This window comes from Triticum aestivum, chromosome 5D (assembly GCF_018294505.1).
Source record: "Triticum aestivum cultivar Chinese Spring chromosome 5D, IWGSC CS RefSeq v2.1, whole genome shotgun sequence".
In the NCBI taxonomy this organism is placed as follows: Eukaryota; Viridiplantae; Streptophyta; class Magnoliopsida; order Poales; family Poaceae; genus Triticum; species Triticum aestivum.
The window spans coordinates 473,031,519-473,049,624 of record NC_057808.1 but is presented as its reverse complement, the minus strand read 5'-3'; the positions used below and the strand labels follow the sequence as shown (position 1 = coordinate 473,049,624).

The following is an 18,106-nucleotide window of genomic DNA, read 5'->3' as shown; positions in this document are numbered from 1 at the left end:
CAGTTTGGGAACCACCTATAATGTGTGTAGCATGGAAGATATTGAGATCTCTTGGTTGTTATGTTGACAATGAAAGTATGCCACTCAAAATATTATTTATCTTTGTTTCAAAACTTGAGATCTGGCACCTCTGCAAATCCCTACTTCCCTCTGCGAAGGGCCTATCTATTTACTTTTATGTTGAGCCATCATCTTATTCAAAAACAACAGTTGGAGAGCACCGCTGTCATTCGCATGCGTTGCAATTAATTTACATTGAGTATGACTGTGACTGGATCTCTTTTACCATGAATTACAATGTCTAGTCAGTCCTTGATCTTCATGGGTGCTCTGCATTTAGGTTTTGTGGTCTCAGAAAGGGCTAGCGAGATACCCTCTTGTTATATCATGTTATGATTGTTTTCAGAAAGTGTTTTCATCCAAGATTTATTATTATTGCTCGCTAGTTGATTATGCCACTGATATGAGTAAACATGAGACCTAAATGTTATTGTGAATATGGTTAGTTCATAATCTTTGCTGAAAACTTGAATGCTGGCTTTACATATTTGCAACAACAAGATCAAACAGAGTTTGTAAAAGCTTTTCTTTATCACTTTCAGTTTGTCAACTGAATTGCTTGAGGACAAGCAAATGTTTAAGCTTGGGGGAGTTAATATGTCTCCAACGTATCTACTTTTCCAAACAATTTTGCCCTTGTTTTGGACTCTAACTTGCATGATTTGAATGGAACTAACCCGGACTGACGTTGTTTTCAGCAGAATTGCCATGGTGTTATTTTTGTGCAGAAATAAAAGTTCTTGGAATGACCTGAAAATCCACGGAGACACATTTTGGAATTAATGAAAAATATTGGCGAAAGAATCAGCATCAGGGGGCCCACACCCTATCCACAAGGGTGCAGGGCGCCCCCCTGGGGCGCGCCTCCTGCCTCGTGGGCCCCCTGGGACTTCACCGACCTCAACCCCAACTCCATATATTCACGTTCGGGGAGAAAAAAATCAGAGAGAAGGATTCATCGCATTTTACGATACGGAGCCGCCGCCAAGCCCTAATCTTCCTCGGGAGGGCTGACTGGAGTCCGTTCGGGGCTCCAGAGAGGGGAATCTGTCACCGTCGTCATCATCAACCATTGTGACGCCCGGATAATTAGACTCCAGTATTCCCACGTTAATGATGCCACGCCACCACGATTACTGTTGCTAATCTCGCGTTAGTTCAAAACGATTCAAATTCAAATAACAAGTCAACTTATTATTTCTTCAAACAATTAAAAAAATGTTCGTTAGGTTGCAGATATTCACTAACTATTTGTCATGGATATACCAACATTGTTTAAATAAATAAAATGCCCTTGGCCTATTTTAAACTGGACCAAACAACCCCAATTATGTCATTTAATTTCCACCATAAATTCTGGGGGAAACAAATTGCCCCAAAATTTTAGTGACAGTCCAAGGTATTGCAAAGTAATTTTAGGACAAGTCTCTTATTTAACAAAATTCATTTGGACTTAAATTATAATGCAAAATCATACAGGATTAAAGAAAATAGAAATCTATTAAAAAACTAAACTAACCTAACCTAACCTAACCTACTGGGCTCTTGGCCCATCTAACAAACAACCAGCCCAGCCCGGCGCCCCTCGCTACTAACCCTAACTCTTCCCGTCCCGATTCCCATCTCTCCCTCGTTCCCACCTCGCGCCGCCAGGGACGAGCGAGAGCGCTCCCGCTCGACCCCGCAGCTCCTCCCGCCGGCCACGCCCTGCCCCTCCCCCGAGCTCGCCTCACCCTCCCCTGCACCTACCTCCGCCGCCACTCCCGCGCCAAAGCCCCCCCGACGCAGGCCCGCCACCTCGATGCCGTCACCCGAGCCGGTGACCTCGCGCACCCTGGCCTCCCCTTGCCCGCGCGCCTGGCCGCGCCGGGGCCAGGCTCGCCACCTCGGCGCTCGGCGCTCGTCGCTCATCCCGGCCACCTCTTCACCGCCGGACCTCGCCGGGGCTCCGCCAAACCCCTACCACGCCGGATCAGCCGCGTCTACCTCCTCTGCCCCGCCGGTCATCATCAACGACCCAGCACAACCACCACCACTGCTTCTTCGTCTTCGTCGGGCACGCTCCCGAGCTCACTGTGAGCTCCCGGTCCTGTGTGGCCTCTCCCCCTTCTCCCCTCGCCCCGTAGCTCGGATGTAGCCGAGGCTGCGTCGTCACCGCCGTCCGATGTCGTCATCATGGCCACCTTCGGCCGTCTCCACATGAACGACTCGCACCCCTGCGCGTGCCGTGCCGCGTTGGTTCTGCGGGTGGTCGTAGAGGCCCATTTGGTCACCGGGGGCGCATTCCGGTGGGTCGCCTGCGCCCCTGTAGCACACCGCCACACCCTGCCTCGCTGGACGCGCACAGTGGTCTAAATTATCGCCTGGGCCACTGACCGGTGGGCCCAGGTCATTAACCAGCTAACTAGCCACTAAGCCTAACCCTAAAACTCTCACTGACATGTAGACCCCGCGCTTAATTAAACTGTTTTATAAGTTAAAATTAACCCGTTAATTAATCAGACACTCACAGTGGGTCCCCCGTTAATTAAACCTAAATTAAAACCATGTTAAAAGGAACTGTCTATGACACACGGGACCCACTTGCACTATTCACTGGATGACCAAGTTAATAGCTGACTGTGTTGTTGACTTGGACTGGCCCCACATGTCACTGACTGTGGCTGGCTCAGTCTGAGTGTAAAAGTGTTTCATTGTTTAAGTTAGAATTTATTAATTAAATTAAATTTGTTAATTCTAGAAAATGAATTAAAACTTTAAAAATCAATATAAAATAAACCGTAGATCGGATGAAAATACTTTGTACATGAAAGTTGCTCAGAACGACGAGACGAACCCGAATACGCAGTCTGTTCGTCCGCCACGCGTCCCTAGCATAACGAACATGCAACAATCCACCTCCATTTCATCTGCCCGAAAACGTCAAACACCGGGAATACTTTCCCGGATGTTTCCCCCCTTCGCCAGTAGCACCTACTACTACGATAGTTTACCTCTAGCACCGCGTAATGCCATGTTACACTTTGTGATGCTTTGATTGCTCTGTTATTTATTGTGTTCCCCCTCCGTTACTTCTTTTCGGTAGACCCCGAGATTGCCGGCGACCCCCAATTCGACTACGGTGTTGACGACCCCTCCTTCTTGCCAGAACAACCAGGCAACCCCCCCCCCCTTGATCACCAGATATCACCTATTCTTCTTTATACTGCTTGCATTAGAGTAGTGTAGCATGTTACTGCTTTCGGTTAATCCTATTCTGCTGCATAGCTTGTCATTGTTGCTACAGTTGTTACCCTTACCTGCTATCCTACTGCTTAGTATAGGATGCTAGTGTTCCATCAGTGGCCCTACACTCTTGTCCGTCTGCCATGCTATACTACTGGGCCGTGATCACTCCGGGAGGTGATCACGGGTATATACTATATACTTTATATACATGACACATGTGGTGACTAAAGTCGGGTCAGCTCGTTGAGTACCCGCAAGTGATTCTGATGAGGGGGCTGAAAGGTCAGGTGGCTCCATCCCGGTAGAGGTGGGCCTGGGTTCCTGACGGCCCCCGACTGTTACTTTGTGGCGGAGCGACAGGGCAGGTTGAGACCACCTAGGAGAGAGGTGGGCCTGGCCCTGGTCGGCGTCCGCGGATACTTAAAAATAACATGCTTAACGAGTTCTTGGTATTTGATCTGAGTCGGCGTCCGCGGAACAGTTATGGGCACTCAACGTCGTGGTATCAGCCGAAGCCTTCGTGACGTCAGCGACTGAGCGGCGCGCGCCGGATTGGAACGTAAGCCTGCTCTTGTATTAAGGGGGCTTGTTCTTCTTCCGGCCGCGTACGCAACGTGCAGGTGTGTAATGGGTGATGGGCCCAGACCCCTGCGCGCATAGGATTTAGACCGGGGTGCTGACCTCTCTGTTGTGCCTAGGTAGGGCAGCGACGTGTTGATCTTCCGAGGCCGGGCATGACCCAGGAAAGTGTGTCCGGCCAAATGGGGTCGAGTGTGTTGGGTTATGTGGTGCACCCCTGCAGGGAAGTTTATCTATTCGAATAGCCGTGTCCCTCGGTAAAAGGACGACCCGGAGTTGTACCTTGACCTTATGACAACTAGAACTAGATACTTAATAAAACACACCCTTCCAAGTGCCAGATACAACCCGGTGATCGCTCTCTAACAGGGCGACGAGGAGGGGATCGCCGGGTAGGATTATGCTATGCGATGCTACTTGGTGAACTTACCATCTACTCTCTTCTACATGCTGCAAGATGGAGGTGGCCAGAAGCGTAGTCTTCGACAGGATTAGCTATCCCCCCCCTTATTCTGGCATTCTGCAGTTCAGTCCACCGATATGGCCCTTTACACATATACCCATGCATATGTAGTGTAGATCCTTGCTTGCGAGTACTTTGGATGAGTACTCACAGTTGCTTTTCTCCCTCTTTTCCCCCCTTCCCTTCTACCTGGTTGTCGCAACCAGATGCTGGAGCCCAGGAGCTAGACGCCACCGTCGACGACGACTCTTACTACACCGGAGGTGCCTACTACTACGTGCAGGCCGCTGACGACGACCAGGAGTAGTTTAGGAGGATCCCAGGCAGGAGGCCTACGCCTCTTTCGATATGTATCCCAGTTTGTGCTAGCCTTCTTAAGGCAAACTTGTTTAACTTATGTCTGTACTCAGATATTGTTGCTTCCGCTGACTCGTCTATGATCGAGCACTTGTATTCGAGCCCTCGAGGCCCCTGGCTTGTATTATGATGCTTGTATGACTTATTTATGTTTTAGAGTTGTGTTGTGATATCTTCCCGTGAGTCCCTGATCTTGATCGTACACGTTTGCGTTCATGATTAGTGTACGATTGAATCGGGGGCGTCACAACCATCCTCCATCACCAATTTCATGATGCTCACCGTTGTGCGTGAGTAATCCAATCGTAGGCTTGCTGGACGGTGATGGGTTGGATGAGATTTACCATGTAATCGAGTTAGTTTTGTTAGGGTTTGATGCCTAGTATCCATTATGTTCTAAGATTGATGTTGCTATGACTTTGCTATGCTTAATGCTTGTCACTAGGGCCCGAGTGCCATGAATTCAGATCTGAACCTATTATGTTTTCATGAATATATGTGAGTTCTTGATCCTATCTTGCAAGTCAATAGTCACCTACTATGTGTTATGATCCGGCAACCCCGAAGTGACAATAATCGGGACCACTCCCGGTGATAACCGTAGTTTGAGGAGTTCATGTATTCACTAAGTGTTAATGCTTTGGTCCGGTACTCTATTAAAAGAAGGCCTTAATATCCCTTAGTTTCCAATAGGACCCTGCTTCCATGGGAGGGTAGGACAAAAGATGTCATGCAAGTTCTTTTCCATAAGCACGTATGACTATATTCGGAATACATGCCTACATTACATTGATGAACTGGAGCTAGTTCCGTGTCACCCTATGTTATAACTGTTGCATGAGGAATCGCATCCGACATAATTATCCATCATTGATCCATTGCCTACGAGCTTTTCACATATTGATCTTTACTTAGTTACTTTTCAGTTGCCACTGTTATGATTGTTACAAAAACTGCTACTTTTACTTTTGCCACCGTTACCGCTACTTCCATACTACTTTGCTACTAAATACTTTGCTGCAGATATTAAGTCTTTCAGGTGTGGTTGAATTGACAACTCAGCTGCTAATACTTGAGAATATTCTTTGGCTCCCCTTGTGTCGAATCAATAAATTTGGGTTGAATACTCTACCCTCGAAAACTGTTGATCCCCTATACTTGTGGGTTATCAGGGGCCGGTGTATTGGGTAAGCCGGCATGCAGATCTCCTCCCCCGCTGTTCCGGGTTGTATGCCGAGCCTCATGTTGTTGCTTCTTCAAAATAAAGTTTGGATCCAAGTAAGCTAAAGGGTGAGAAAACCTTACTTTCCAGGTCACGTCCCGAACTTTCTGTCTTGGCAAAGGCTCTAAGTTAGAGGAAATAGTAGTTACCTCTACAGCGACTGCCTGGCTGGTCTTCGTGTTGTCCTAATAGCAATCAGTGTCAATAAGATGTACAAAAAAGGAGCCAAGGGAGTGAAGTTCTACCTCCGACTCATCATCGTTCAAAGCAAACAGCTCTGAGGTGCATGTTTTCTTCTTGCCAGGCTTCTTGGGAGCCTTGCTCTTTGTCCTGACCTTCTTGGCCGGTTTATCTTGAAGTTTCTTGTTCCAGAAAGAGGTATTTGTTGGGGAACGTAGTAATTTCAAAAAAAATTCCTACGCACACGCAAGATCATGGTGATGCATAGCAACGAAAGGGGAGAGTGTTGTCCACGTACCCTCGTAGACCGACCGCGGAAGCGTTATCACAACGCGGTTGATGTAGTCGTACGTCTTCACGATCCGACCGATCAAGCACCGAACGTACGGCACCTCCAAGCTCTACACACGTTCAGCTCGATGACGTCCCTCGAACTCCGATCCAGCCGAGTGTTGAGGGAGAGTTTCGTCAGCACGACGGCGTGGTGATGATGATGATGTTCCACCGACGCAGGGCTTCGCCTAAGCTCCGCAACGGTATTATCGAGGTGTAATATGGTGGAGGGGGGCACCGCACACGGCTAAAATATCGTATATCAAGTGTGTATAGAGGTGCCCCCCTACCCCCGTATATAAAGGAGCAAGGGGGAGACCGGCTGCCCTAGGCGCGCCAAGGAGAGAGGGGGAGTCCTCCTCCTAGTAGGAGTCGGACTCCCCTTTCCTAGTCCTACTAGGAAAAGAAGGGGGGAAGGAAAGAGAGGGAGAGGGAGAGGGAAAGGGGGCTGCGCCCCCCTCTCCTAGTCCAACTAGGAATCCTCCTGGGAGGGGGCGCGCCACCTCCTGGCTGCTGCCCTCTCTCTCCCCTCAAGGCCCACTAAGGCCCAATACTTCCCCGGGGGGTTCCGGTAACCCTCCGGCACTCCGGTTTAATCCGAAACTTCTCCGGAACACTTCCGGTGTCCGAATATGGTCGTCCAATATATCAATCTTTATGTCTCGACCATTTCGAGACTCCTCGTCATGTCCGTGGTCACATCCGGGACTCCGAACAACCTTCGGTACATCAAAACATATAAACTCATAATATAACTGTCATCGTAACTTTAAGCGTGCGGACCCTACGGGTTCGAGAACTATGTAGACATGACCGAGACACCTCTCCGGTCAATAACCAATAGCGGGGCCTGGATGCCCATATTGGCTCCCACATATTCTACGAAGATCTTTATCGGTCAAACCGCATAACAACATACGTTGTTCCCTTTGTCATCGGTATGTTACTTGCCCGAGATTCGATCGTCGGTATCTCGATACCTAGTTCAATCTCGTTACCGGCAAGTCTCTTTACTCGTTCTGTAATACATCATCCCGCAACTAACTCATTAGTCACAATGCTTGCAAGGCTTATAGTGATGTGCATTACCGAGTGGGCCCAAAGATACCTCTCTGACAATCGGAGTGACAAATCCTAATCTTGAAATACGCCAACCCAACAAGTACCTTTGGAGACACCTGTAGAGCACCTTTATAATCACCCAGTTACTTTGTGACGTTTGGTAGCACACAAAGTGTTCCTCCGGTAAACGGGAGTTGCATAATCTCATAGTCATAGGAACATGTATAAGTCATGAAGAAAGCAATAGCAACATACTAAACGATCGGGTGCTAAGCTAACGGAATAGGTCAAGTCAATCACGTCATTCTCCTAATGAGGTGATCTCGTTAATCAAATGACAACTCATGTCTATGGCTAGGAAACATAACCATCTTTGATTAACGAGCTAGTCAAGTAGAGGCATACTAGTGACACTCTGTTTGTCTATGTATTCACACATGTATTATGTTTCCGGTTAATACAATTCTAGCATGAATAATAAACATTTATCATGATATAAGGAAATATATAATACTTTATTATTGCCTCTAGGGCATATTTCCTTCAGTCTCCCACTTGCACTAGAGTCAATAATCTAGATTACATAGTAATGATTCTTACACCCATGGAGTCTTGGTGCTGATCATGTTTTGCTCGTGGAAGAGGCTTAGTCAACGGGTCTGCAACATTCAGATCCGTATGTATCTTGCAAATTTCTATGTCTCCCACCTGGACTAAATCCCGGATGGAATTGAAGCGTCTTCTGATGTGCTTGGTTCTCTTGTGAAATCTGGATTCCTTTGCTAAGGCAATTGCACCAGTATTGTCACAAAAGATTTTCATTGGTCCCGATGTACTAGGTATGACACCTAGATCAGATATGAACTCCTTCATCCAGACTCCTTCATTTGCTGCTTCCGAAGCAGCTATGTATTCCGCTTCACACGTAGATCCCGCCACGACACTTTGCTTAGAACTGCACCAACTGACAGCTCCACCGTTCAATGTAAATACGTATCCGATTTGCGATTTTGAATCGTCCGGATCAGTGTCAAAGCTTGCATCAACGTAACCCCTTACGATGAGCTATTTGTCACCTCCATAAATGAGAAACATATCCTTAGTCCTTTTCAGGTATTTCAGGATGTTCTTGACCGCTGTCCAGTGATCCACTCCTGGATTACTTTGGTACCTCGCTGCTAAACTTATAGCAAGGGACACATTAGGTCTGGTACACAGCATTGCATACATGATAGAGCCTATGGCTGAAGCATAGGGAACATCTTTCATCTTCTCTCTATCTTTTGCAGTGGTCGGGCATTGAGTCTTACTCAATCTCACACCTTGTAGTACAGGCAAGAAGCCTTTCTTTGCTTGATCCATTTCGAACTTCTTCAAAACTTTGTCAAGGTATGTGCTTTGTGAAAGTCCAATTAAGCATCTTGATCTATCTCTATAGATCTTTATGCCTAATATATATGCAGCTTCACCGAGGTCTTTCATTGAAAAACTCTTATTCAAGTATCCCTTTATGCTATCCAGAAATTCTATATCATTTCCAATCAGTAATATGTCATCCACATATAATATCAGAAATGCTATCGAGCTCCCACTCATTTTCTTGTAAATACAGGCTTCTCCAAAAGTCTGTATAAAACCAAATGCTTTGATCACACTATCAAAGCGTTTATTCCAACTCCGAGAGGCTTGCACCAGTCCATAAATGGATCGCTGGAGCTTGCACACTTTGTTAGCTCCCTTTGGATCGACAAAACCTTCCGGTTGCATCATATACAACTCTTCTTCCAGAAATCCATTCAGGAATGCAGTTTTGACATCCATTTGCAAATTTCATAATCATAAAATGCGGCAATTGCTAACATGATTCGGACAGACTTAAGCATCGCTACGGGTGAGAAGGTCTCATCGTAGTCAATCCCTTGAACTTGTCGAAAACCTTTTACAACAAGTCGAGCTTTATAGACAGTAACATTACCATCAGCGTCAGTCTTCTTCTTGAAGATCCATTTATTTTCAATGGCTTGCCGACCATCGGGCAAGTCAACCAAAGTCCATACTTTGTTCTCATACATGGATCCCATCTCGGATTTCATGGCTTCAAGCCATTTTGCAGAATCTGGGCTCACCATCGCTTCTTCATAGTTCGTAGGTTCGTCATGGTCTAGTAACATGACCTCCAGAACAGGATTACCGTACCACTCTGGTGCGGATCTTGATCTAGTTGACCTACGAGGTTCAGTAATAACTTGATCTGAAGTTTCATGATCATTATCATTAACTTCCTCACTACTTGGTGTAGGTGTCGCAGAAACTGATTTCTGCGATGATCTACTTTCCAATAAGGGAGCAGGTATAGTTACCTCATCAAGTTCTACTTTCCTCCCACTCACATCTTTCGAGAGAAACTCCTTCTCTAGAAAGGATCCATTCCTAGCAACGAATATCTTGCCTTCGGATCTGTGATAGAAGGTATACCCAGCAGTCTCTTTTGGGTATCCTATGAAGACACATTTCTCCGATTTAGGTTCGAGCTTATCAGGTTGAAGTTTCTTCACATAAGCATCGCAACCCCAAACTTTAAGATACGACAACTTTGGTTTCTTGCCAAACCATAGTTCATAAGGCGTCGTCTCAACGGATTTCGATGGTGTCCTATTTAGAGTGAATGCAGCCGTCTCTAAAGCATAACCCCAAAATGATAGCGGTAAATCAGTAAGAGACATCATAGATCGCACCATATCTAATAAAGTACGATTACGACATTCGGACACACCATTACGCTGTGGTGTTAAGGGTGGCGTGAGTTGCGAAACTATTCCGCATTGTTTCAAATTTAGACCAAACTCGTAACTCAAATATTCTCCTCCACGATCAGATCGTAGGAATTTTATTTTCTTGTTACGATGATTTTCAACTTCACTCTGAAATTCTTTGAACTTTTCAAATGTTTCAGACTTATGTTTCATTAAGTAGATATACCCATATCTGCTCAAATCATCTGTGAAGGTGAGAAAATAACGATATCCGCCACGAGCCTCAATATTCATCGGACCACATACATCTGTATGTATGATTTCCAACAAATCTGTTGCTCTCTCCATAGTTCCGGAGAACGGTGATTTGGTCATCTTGCCCATGAGGCACGGTTCGCCAGTACCAAGTGATTCAAAATCAAGTGATTCCAAAATTCCATCAGTATGGAGTTTCTTCATGCGCTTTACACCGATATGACCTAAACGGTAGTGCCACAAATAAGTTGCACTGTCATTATTAACTCTGCATCTTTTGGCTTCGACATTATGAATATGTGTATCACTACTATCGAGATTCATTAAAAATAGACCACTCTTCAAGGGTGCATGACCATAAAAGATATTATTCATATAAATAGAACAACCATTATTCTCTGATTTAAATGAATAACCGCCTCGCATTAAACAAGATCCAGATATAATGTTCATGCTCAACGCTGGCACCAAATAAAAATTATTTAGGTCTAAAACTAATCCCGAAGGTAGATGTAGAGGTAGCGTGCCGACGGCGATCACATCGACTTTGGAACCATTTCCCACGCGCATCGTCACCTCGTCCTTAGCCAATCTTCGCTTAATCCGTAGCCCCTGTTTCGAGTTGCAAATATTAGCAACAGAACCAGTATCAAATACCTAGGTGCTACTGCGAGTATTAGTAAGGTACACATCAATAACATGTATATCACATATACCTTTGTTAACCTTGCCATCCTTCTTATCCGCCAAATACTTGGGGCAGTTCCGCTTCCAGTGACCAGTCTGCTTACAGTAGAAGCACTCAGTTTCAGGCTTAGGTCCAGATTTGGATTTCTTCTCCTGAACAGCAACTTGCATGCTGTTCTACTTGAAGTTCCCTTTCTTCTTCCCTTTGCCCTTTTTCTTGAAACTAGTGGTTTTACTGACCATCAACACTTGATGCTCATTTTTGATTTCTACCTCCGCTGCCTTTAGCATTGCGAAGAGCTCAGGAATTGTCTTATCCATCCCTTGCATGTTATAGTTCATCATGAAGCTCTTGTAGCTTGGTGGCAGTGATTGAAGAATTCTGTCAATGACGCAATCATCCGGAAGTTGAACTCCCAGTTGACTCAAGTGATTATTATACCCAGACATTCTGAGTATATGCTCACTGACAGAACTATTCTCTTCCATCTTGCAGCGATAGAACTTATTGGAGACTTCATATCTCTCAATCCGGGCATTTGCTTGAAATATTAACTTCAACTCCTGGAACATCTCATATGCTCCATGACGTTCAAAACGTCGTTGAAGGCCCGGTTCTAAGCCGTAAAGCATGGCACACTGAACTATTGAGTAGTCATCAGCTTTGCTCTGCCAGACGTTCATAACTTCTGGCGTAGCTCTTGCAGGAGGCCTGGAACCTAGCGGTGCTTCTAGGACGTAATTCTTCTGTGCAGCAATGAGGATAATCCTCAAGTTACGGACCCAGTCTGTGTAATTGCTACCATCATCTTTCAACTTAGCTTTCTCAAGGAATGCATTAAAATTCAAGGGACCAACAGCACGGGCCATATATCTACAATTAACATAGACAAGCAAGATACTATCAGGTACTAAGTTCATGATAAATTTAAGTTCAATTAATCATACTACTTAAGAACTCCCACTTAGATAGACATCCCTCTAATCATCTAAGTGATTACGTGATCCAAAGCAACTAAACCATGTCCGATTAACACGTGAGATGGAGTAGTTTCAATGGTGAACATCACTATGTTGATCATATCTACTATATGATTCACGCTCGACCTTTCGGTCTCTGTGTTCCGAGGCCATATCTGTACATGCTAGGCTCGTCAAGTTTAACCTGAGTATTCCGCGTGTGCAACTATTTTGCACCCGTTGTATTTGAACGTAGAGCCTATCACACCCGATTAACACGTGGTGTCTCAGCACGAAGAACTTTCGCAACGGTGCATACTAAGGGAGAACACTTTTATCTTGAAATTTTAGTGAGAGATCATCTTATAATGCTACCGTCAATCAAAGCAAGATAAGATGCATAAATGATTAACATCACATGCAATCAATATAAGTGATATGATATGGCCATCATCATCTTGTGCTTGTGATCTCCATCTCCGAAGCACCGTGCTTGTGATCTCCATCTACGAAGCACCGTCATGATCACCATCGTCACCGGCGCGACACCTTGATCTCCATCGTAGTATCGTTGTCGTCTCGCCAACTAATTGCTTTTACGACTATCGCTACTGCTTAGTGATAAAGTAAAACTATTACATGGTGATTGCATCTCATACAATAAAGCGACAACCATATGGCTCCTGCCAGTTGCCGATAACTCGGTTACAAAACATGATCATCTCATACAACAAATTATATCACATCATGTCTTGACCATATCACATCACAACATGCCCTGCAATAACAAGTTAGACGTCCTCTACTTTGTTGTTGCATGTTTTACGTGGCTGCTACGGGCTTAGCAAGAACCGTTCTTACCTACGCATCAAAACCACAACGATAGTTTGTCAAGTTGGTGCTGTTTTAACCTTCGCAAGGACCGGGCGTAGCCACACTCGGTTCAACTAAAGTGAGAGAGATAGACACCCGCCGGTCACCTTTAAGCAACGAGTGCTCGCAACGGTGAAACCAGTCTCGCGTAAGCGTACGCGTAATGTCGGTCCGGGCCACTTCATCTCACAATACCGCTGAACCAAAGTATGACATGCTGGTAAGCAGTATGACTTATATCGCCCACAACTCACTTGTGTTCTACTCGTGCATAGCATCAACGCATAAAACCTGGCTCGGATGCCACTATTGGGGAACGTAGTAATTTCAAAAAAAATTCCTACGCACACACAAGATCACGTACCCTCGTAGACTGACAGCGGAAGCGTTATCACAACGCGGTTGATGTAGTCGTACGTCTTCACTATCCGACCGATCAAGTAACAAACGTACGGCACCTCCAAGCTCTACACACGTTCAGCTCGATGACCTCCCTCGAACTCCGATCCAGCCGAGTGTTGAGGGAGAGTTTCGTCAGCATGACGGCGTGGTGACGATGATGATGTTCCACCGACGCAGGGCTTCGCCTAAGCTCCGCAACGGTATTATCGAGGTGTAATATGGTGGAGGGGGGCACCGCACACGGCTAAAATATCGTATATCAAGTGTGTATAGTGGTGCCCCCCTGCCCCCGTATATAAATCAGCAAGGGGGAGGCCGGCTGCCCTAGGCGCGCCAAGGAGAGAGGGGGAGTCCTCCTCCTAGTAGGAGTAGGACTCCCCTTTCCTAGTCCTACTAGGAAAAGAAGGGGGGAAGGAAAGAGAGGGAGAGGGAGAGGGAGAGGGAAAGGGAAAGGGGGCTGCGCCCCCCTCTCCTAGTCCAACTAGGACTTCTCCTGGGAGGGGGCGCGCCACCTCCTGGCTGCTGCCCTCTCTCTCCCCTCAAGGCCCACTAAGGCCCAATACTTCCCCGGGGGGTTCCGGTAACCCTCCGGCACTCCGGTTTAATCCGAAACTTCTCCGGAACACTTCCGGTGTCCGAATATAGTCGTCCAATATATCAATCTTTATGTCTCGACCATTTCGAGACTCCTCGTCATGTCCGTGATCACATCCGGGACTCCGAACAACCTTCGGTACATCAAAACATATAAACTCATAATATAACTGTCATCGTCACTTTAAGCGTGCGGACCCTTTGGGTTCGAGAACTATGTAGACATGACCGAGACACCTCTCCGGTCAATAACCAATAGCGGGACCTGGATGCCCATATTGGCTCCCACATATTCTACGAAGATCTTTATCGGTCAGACCGTATAACAACATACGTTGTTCCCTTTGTCATCGGTATGTTACTTGCCCGAGATTCGATCGTCGGTATCTCGATACCTAGTTCAATCTCGTTACCGGCAAGTCTCTTTACTCGTTCCGTAATGCATCATCCCGCAACTAACTCATTAGTCACAATGCTTGCAAGGCTTATAGTGATGTGCATTACCGAGTGGGCCCAGAGATACCTGTCCGACAATCGGAGTGACAAATCCTAATCTCGAAATACGCCAACCCAACAAGTACCTTTGGAGACACCTGTAGAGCACCTTTATAATCACCCAGGTACGTTGTGGCGTTTGGTAGCACACAAAGTGTTCCTCCGGTAAACGGGAGTTGCATAATCTCATAGTCATAGGAACATGTATAAGTCATGAAGAAAGCAATAGCAACATACTAAACGATCGGGTGCTAAGCTAACGGAATGGGTCAAATCAATCACTTCATTCTCCTAATGAGGTGATCTCGTTAATCAAATGACAACTCATGTCTATGGCTAGGAAACATAACCATCTTTGATTAACGAGCTAGTCAAGTAGAGGCATACTAGTGACACTCTGTTTGTCTATGTATTCACACATGTATTACGTTCCGGTTAATACAATTCTAGCATGAATAATAAACATTTATCATGATATAAGGAAATATATAATACTTTATTATTGCCTCTAGGGCATATTTCCTTCAGTATTGGCCTGAAGAAAGCAAGTGATAATGAGGAGAAGGCAATGTATGAACAATAGATAAAGTAAAAATAGCTTCAAGTACTTACATCTGGAGCCGGGTTAAGGGTGCAAAATGGATTCAGCCCCATCTTGCTACAAGTTTCCAAATTCTCCCCAAGCAGCATTTTTGTCATTTTGTTGATCTCACTATCTTCCAGACGTATGTTGCAGTGACGTTGAGGGTCTTTCACATCACCAGTATACTCGCACGTTAGGCCGGACCGGCGACTCAAGGGAAGAATCCTCCAGGCGACCAAGCACCGGACTAAATCGACTCCAGTTAAGCCGTTAGCCATCAAGGCTCTGATCTTTGAAAAAGTGGGCATATATTTAGCCCGTTCCTCGGTGTTGATCTGGTCTGGGAGTGGATGTCTTGAGCTAAGCCGGCTATCACGAAAACCCGGCATAGGATTTTCATCAGCTGGAGATGTATCTTAACAATAAAACTAGGTTCGGTTCTAGTCTTTAGGATGACTAGGAAGTGCGGGTGAAGGGAAGGTGGCTTCTTTACGTGTTTGAATGGAAATTCCCCCAAGTTCTAAGCTAGGCCATATGTGAACTCGGTCTGGCGGTTCAAATAGTAGTGCTCTCTGAAAAGATCGACACTGGGCTCCTCTTGAAGTTATACTTCGCAGAAAACTTGGAAGTTGCAGATGTTGGAAACAGAGTTTGGGCCTATGTCTTGGGGGCGAAGTTGGAAAAGGTGCAGAACATCACGAAAGAATTTTGAGCCGGGTGGAGAAAAGCCCCAGAGCATATGATCAGCAAAAACCACGACCTCGTCATCCTTTGGCTCAGGTCTGATCTCAGTCCTTGGAGCTCGCCAGTGGATAACATCCTTGGCTGCTAAGATGCCTGTTTGCACATATTCGTTCAGGGTTTGCTCTGTCATGGTTGAAGCGGTCCAGTTGCATGCAGTCACGGTCTTAGTCATTTTTCCAATGAAACGCCTGAGAAATACAGTATGGTGGATCAATATTAAAAGGAAGAATTGCCCAATATTTTCAAGGTTCATAGTTAAGTCGACTGTTTTTATAATAAAAAGCTATGGACACTCAATTGGTGAGCCGGATGAAGTTATGGTGGGTTACCGAAGGTTGATAGTTAAGCCGCCCAACGAGTAAATGGCGGGTCAAGTAACCTATCAAGGCAGTTGAAATTTCACTAAGTGTTACACAAACAGGTTCCACGGATCTGTTCTATAATATTGGATAAATAGCAGGTTCAGAAAAAGGAAATAATTATTAAACCTAAGTATGACAGTGGAAGAATATGTGAACTAGGTTTGAATCTCAAGGGGACAGAATGCATCTACAATTGGAAACAGATGCTAAAACTACTACCGCACAAATTTTGTACTGTTTTGAGATCAAACTAAGCAATTGGCGGAGAAAAACTATGATGAATGCCGCCGAACACCGACGAATATTGATGAACTAGGGCAACCTAATGTAGATTGAGGATGAGGAGAGAGGAGTACCTGTTGATGCTGATGAACAGTGGAGGGGTGTCGCGATCTCTGGACGCAATCAGGTTGATGCAGCGGCCTGGGTCAGAGTTGTTGACGAAGCTCGACGATGGCGGCGGAGCTCGTGCTGAAGTGGTCGGCGCGAGGAAGATGGAAGGGAAGAGGCAGGGGCAAAGGTAAAAAGTGAAGAAGAGCGCCCCCTGTCCCTATTTATAAGGGGATGATAAGATGGCAAGCACAAGAATCGAGGAGGCTAAAATGATTATGCTGGCAATGCGAGCGCCTCGATTTTCGGGAGGTCCATTAAGATAAAGATCTGTTGTGATATCCTGGGCCTTGTGCGGTATTAATGCACATGATGTCATGGCGGGTTAAAATGGTTATGTATGTGACGTCATGGCGGGTTATAGCGGATTGATAAAGAATTGATAATGACACATTCTGCTAAGTCAGACAGTGGAGATTGATATGAACAAGTTCAAATCAATTTGGGGCCTAATGTTGGGGATATAGCTTCAAGGTATGACCCGCCCAGGAGGGGCTGGTTTATACCATTGGCGGTTTAACTGGAAAGAGGCCTAGAGAGAGATAGGAAGACATAGAGGTGGCGGTTCATGAAGCAGGCTTATTGACGGCCCAGACCTAGAGGCGACTCAAAGCCCAAGGGTGCGAGCCGCCATGTATTAACTTGCTCTATAAGGCAGGTTTAGTTAGAAGCCGAGCCAGTCAGGTATGTGTGAGTCGGCCGGGACTCTGTAAGCCACCGGGGGATCAACCTGTATATAAAGGGGTGACCCGGTGTCGGGTTAATTCAAGAAACAGACAATCGAGGACTAGGTCAAGCGTATTCGCTCCCTTGTAATTGAAACTCAAGCAATACAACTCGAAGCAGGACATAGGATTTTACCTCGTTGAGAGGGGCTAAACCTGGGTAAACTCTTTGTGTCCCTTGTCCCGTTCAACCCCTTTAAGCTAACCTAGTGCGATGGCTCCACACCTAAGTCCTTTCACTAGGGCATCTACCATGAATAATCCACGACAATACTTGTTTCCTATCTCAAAGCATCCCAACGATGATCTCTTGTTGCTAGTTGTGATGTATTTGATGATTATGTGTTTGGAGTTCATTAATATATAGTAAGATGATATTAAGCCATCTGCTATGCTTTTCAAGCAAAGATCTTGTTGGTATACTTATGACTTCCTTTCAGATTTCTTGTTCTTTCCTTTGTAACTATTCCGTGAGTACATCCTTCTTTCTGGATATATATCATCATGATTTTCATCTACCTAGAATCATATACACATGAGAGAAGTTATATCTCTAGTTGATATCCCTATTCTTTCAAGACCATCTTTTCAGTCTCCTTATATTTTGTTGGTGGTTCCGTGAAAGGATTTGTGAGTGCGCATCTTATATCCTTGCATCGTGATGCACTGATCTCTTGTATCTGCGTGGTATTTCCCTGAAGAGGAGAGGATGATGTAGCACAGCAACGGTAAGTATTACTCTCAGTTATGAAACCAAGGTTATCAATCTAGTAGGAGAACCAAGCAACACTATGTAAGC

The 18,106-nt window shown here is 45.6% G+C and overlaps 1 protein-coding gene across 1 annotated transcript; it reads left to right on the top strand.

Moving 5' to 3' along the window:
* The first annotated feature begins 1,672 nt into the window (after window positions 1-1,672).
* LOC123125573 (dynamin-3) lies at window positions 1,673-4,653 on the top strand. The gene is made up of 2 exons (XM_044546048.1): window positions 1,673-2,135; window positions 4,537-4,653. The coding sequence occupies exons 1-2, from the start codon at window positions 1,862-1,864 to the stop codon at window positions 4,635-4,637; spliced, it is 375 nt and encodes a 124-aa protein (XP_044401983.1). The 5' UTR covers window positions 1,673-1,861; the 3' UTR covers window positions 4,638-4,653.
* Window positions 4,654-18,106: the final 13,453 nt, after the last annotated feature.

Coding starts and splice junctions, on each gene's coding strand:
- LOC123125573 (XM_044546048.1), top strand. CDS start 1,862: ATGCCGTCACCCGAGCCGGTGACCTCGCGCACCCTGGCCTCCCCTTGC. Junction 2,136..4,536: donor GGCACGCTCCCGAGCTCACT/GTGAGCTCCCGG, acceptor TGTCGCAACCAG/ATGCTGGAGCCCAGGAGCTA.